The sequence below is a fragment of the Sinocyclocheilus anshuiensis genome, unplaced genomic scaffold, assembly GCF_001515605.1.
Source record: "Sinocyclocheilus anshuiensis isolate Anshui unplaced genomic scaffold, SAMN03320099.WGS_v1.1 scaffold436, whole genome shotgun sequence".
Classification (NCBI taxonomy): domain Eukaryota; kingdom Metazoa; phylum Chordata; class Actinopteri; order Cypriniformes; family Cyprinidae; genus Sinocyclocheilus; species Sinocyclocheilus anshuiensis.
Genome location: NW_015560618.1, coordinates 2,630,858 through 2,634,912, shown reverse-complemented (window position 1 = coordinate 2,634,912; position 4,055 = coordinate 2,630,858). Strand labels below are relative to the sequence as shown.

General features: G+C 34.9%; 1 protein-coding gene across 2 annotated transcripts in view; it reads right to left on the bottom strand.

The window, feature by feature from the left end:
* prdx1 (peroxiredoxin 1) overlaps positions 1–2,230 on the bottom strand; it is a 5,190-nt gene extending 2,960 nt beyond the window's left edge. Inside the window, exons 1-3 of one of the 2 annotated variants that reach the window (XM_016478056.1) lie at positions 2,170–2,230; positions 1,330–1,441; positions 924–1,077 (exon numbers count right to left, since the gene is read on the bottom strand). In XM_016478056.1, the coding sequence (XP_016333542.1) occupies positions 924–1,077; positions 1,330–1,435 (260 nt within the window). In that variant the 5' untranslated portion in view covers positions 1,436–1,441; positions 2,170–2,230. The remainder of the gene's footprint in view (positions 1–923; positions 1,078–1,329; positions 1,442–2,169) is intronic. The other variant, XM_016478057.1, reaches the window with a different exon arrangement.
* Between the last annotated feature and the right edge of the window lie 1,825 nt (positions 2,231–4,055).

The following is a 4,055-nucleotide window of genomic DNA, read 5'->3' as shown; positions in this document are numbered from 1 at the left end:
CATAAAACAGCATCAAAACTGTGTAACGTTATGGAATAAAATGTCGACCAGTGAAGAGGTAATAATAACTGTCAAGCTTTGGGGTGTTGGTCGACTCTATCTACGTTTTGATTATCATTCTGAATCCAATTCATAGTCTTTTTTCAGCTTTTTGTTCAAAATTTTGTTTATTTGTTTATTTTTTATTTATGAAACTTAGCCACTTTCAAGTGTTTAAAAAAAGAATGCATGAAGCTAGAATAAAATGTTCTTGTTTACAAGCAGATACCCTGTTCTTTTGATGTTTTTTCTATGTTCATATATTCATGTAACAAAATATATACAAATTAATACCTAAATAGGGACATAGTAGTATACTTAAAGTATGATGTAAAGTTCACTTAAAGAAAACTTACGAGTATACTTGCAGTATAAAACTACTAAACTAGTAGTTTACTGAGACTATACTTCAAAGTGTACTAAAAATGCTACTACAAGTATTTCATTAGTAAACTATCAGTATACCTATAAGTTCACTTTTAGTATAGTTGCAGTACAAACTAAACATTTTGATGTAAACTAGTTGTGTACTCAAAGTTTACTACTGTTATACTTAAAGTATACTTTTATATACTAGAAAGTGGGCCAATTTAGTCCCAAGGAGTATTGAAATAGTACACTTACAAGTATACTACTAGTACACTGATATTTGTGTACTTACTACATAAAGTATACTTAAAAATATACTTGAACTTTACTTAAGTATACTTAATAAAATAAACTTGAAGTATACTACTTTTTGGTAAGGGAATGATACTGCAATAAAACTGGTGTGAGATCACCATTGTTGCTCATTTCACATTCAAAGTGGGTGTTTCTTAAACGTGCAAGTATGATATGACCCCTTTAGTTTGACATGTTTTTTCTTCATCTTTATCGCTCACCAGGCAAGATGACAGAAGTGGGAATCAACAGAGGCACCAATGACCTCACAGTTGATTTTCCTGAACTCCTCGACTGCATCACTGAAGGCGATGATCTCAGTGGGGCACACAAAGGTGAAATCCAATGGATAGAAGAATAACACAACATACTTCCCTAGAAACAAGAGTAACGTACTTGCCTCAAGTGCACAGGGTGTACACAATGTTACACAATGTGTACTATCACTAATAAAATATTTGTGTGATCCAAAGTCACACCCATGAGTTTCCTGACAATACTTCCTTACACAGGTTTTTTTAAACAAATAGCAAATGTATATTGTTTATAGTTCAATATTCTTCATGTCTCACATATTACATTCTATTTGTGTATTGACAGCTCTTCTTTGCCACATTAATGTCATACCTTTGTAGTCAGACAAACTGAGATCTTTAAACTGTCCATCTGGCATCACAGCTTTGGCTGTGAAGTCTGGAGCAGGCTTGCCAATATGTGCATTTCCGGCTGCCATTTTCTGCTAGGGTCAAGAGAAAAAAAAAATGTTTCAAAAATAATAAAAAATATATAATAGGAAATACGTTTTTTAAAAAACAAAACGCTAATACCACATTTCAGAAAGAAAAAAAAACAGTATTAAAAAAAAACACATTAAAGAGTATATGCAAAAAATATTTTGATCTATAATGAACTGCTTGTTATAAATAGAACAGAAATAGAATATGACAGTTAGTCCTCAGGAAGTCTTTTTTTGTATTTCGTTATGTCAAGGTTTCCTTAATTTGCAACCCATGTAGTTACTAACTTCCGTAATAGTAAAGTTTTTGACGTAATTCTGTTTATATGTATATAAAAAAATATATTATTATAATCATTTTATATAAAGCAGTTTTAAACCTCATATGTTCTTACTGCATATCAGAAACATAAAAAAAATCAAATTAAAATTGAAAGCACTTTTCATTGATCGAAGTGCAACAGGTAGGTGCCTTAGAAATAAAAAAAGGTTTACAAGGCAACGGTTCACAATGCATTAATAATTCAAACTTATGTAAAGACACACCATAAATGTACGTTAACTATAGATCGCATTGAAAACGAAACTCTCCCACTAAATACAGTCACTAAATTACATGGAAATGTCCATGATGAACAAGAGCATGAAAAACGTGTACGGTTACTTCGCATGAAACGCAGTGGAAAGAGAAGAAAAAATTTAACATTATAATAACATTGAGTATTGCTTACCTTCAAGTGTAATCGGAGTGCCTCTGTCAATGAATGAGTGTGAACTCACGGCAGTGCTCTGTGTTTAAATAGGTCCTGCTCAAATATCGCGATACTCCGCGAGATCCACTGTTTCGAGAAGTAAATGCTCCGTGGAATTACCAAATTACAGAGATCTGTTTATGGCAGGATGACTTTGCACAATTTCTGTGCCGGACACATGCGGAGGTGTGCTGTTTCCAAAATCAGTGTTATACAAACGACAAATATGCAAATACTAGATAATATACTGCCCACTTAGCTACTTTTACAAAGATAGCTAAAAATTTAAAGTAAACGCTCAAATATCGCGATACTCCGCGAGATCCACTGTTTCGAGAAGTAAATGCTCCGTGGAATTACCAAATTACAGAGATCTGTTTATGGCAGGATGACTTTGCACAATTTCTGTGCCGGACACATGCGGAGGTGTGCTGTTTCCAAAATCAGTGTTATACAAACGACAAATATGCAAATGCTAGATAATATACTGCCCACTTAGCTACTTTTACAAAGATAGCTAAAAATTTAAAGTAAGCGAAATAGAACATTCGAAAATAGAGCTTTCAGTGGTTTTAGTCTATGTTTAGTCATAACACAAGACAAGCTGTGAACTGCATTTGTTTTCAAATGTATAAAAATGGTGTAAACATTTGTGTTACAGTTCTGAGCTAACACTATTTCTCCCTCAAGCAAAACTTCTTAAATCTTGTTGCCCAAGAACTAACCAACCGTCGGTTTCATGTCATGGGGCTCCTGCCATGTCACTTTCTGTATTTGTCAAAAGTCAAAGGTCACTTAATTCAGTTGGATTTTCCTCGACTTCACCATACATTATGTAACCGCAGACCCTCGCTGACCTCAGATTATTATAATCTTTCTGCCCTATACACATTCACTGAATTGCAATGTCATAAGACAAATGCGATGTGCCTGTTTCCTTGTTGAGGAGGAAACACGGTTCGTGGAATTGTCCCTGCTGTCTTGTGTCAGACTGATGCTTTAACATTCCTTTAGGGTCTGCCAGTGTTTACTCTTAGTTCATATTCCTTTCCTCTTCTCTGTAATCTGCAGCAGTTCCCAGAAAGTAAATCATTGCACTCATCCAAACATGCATAAATCTTTGTACAGTAAACACAATAGCCTGGCATTCCCAACGCTTCCTACATTTAGACTATCTTATGCTCATTGTTTTTAGGGAACGAGCTGTCATTTACAGACTTCATCCTTTTTTGTCTTTTATCTCCACCTCCCTCTCTCTTTCACCGTCCCTTCTCTCAACCTAGTTGCCATGGGCACCAATGAAGGGTCTGATAAGAGGCGTCTGGACACAGAGACCGTATTAAAAACGCAGCTGCGGGCTTCAGATCAAATAATGCCTCAAACATGGGGTTTAAAAGGAGCTGCTTTCAACCTACAAACATGGGCATAATCAGCATATCTCTCATCATTAGCAATGACCGTCTTTGTGTCACGCTCACAGGTTTTAGTGAACATGTATAACAAACAACATCCGTAACCTGGGTTTTGCTTACTTCAAAGTGGGTTCAGTATGCTAAATCATAAAAGGAATGTTTTAGGAGGATTGCATATCTAGACAGGCCTACAGCGTGGGTCAATATGAAATGTTTGACAAGTTTGTAGTAGTGCTGATAAGAGCAATAAAACATAAGGATATAGTCATAAATCATGTTAGTCAAGTTTCTTGATCCTTGCAGTTGTTAAAGCACTAAATCTGATGCAAAACTGTCATTAATATTTTTGTTTCACTTTATTGGCACATCAAATTATAAGTCAATTGTTATTCAGACATGGCCTACTTGTTAGTTCAGCTGTGAGTCCCATTCAATTCTAATTTATAACTTTTA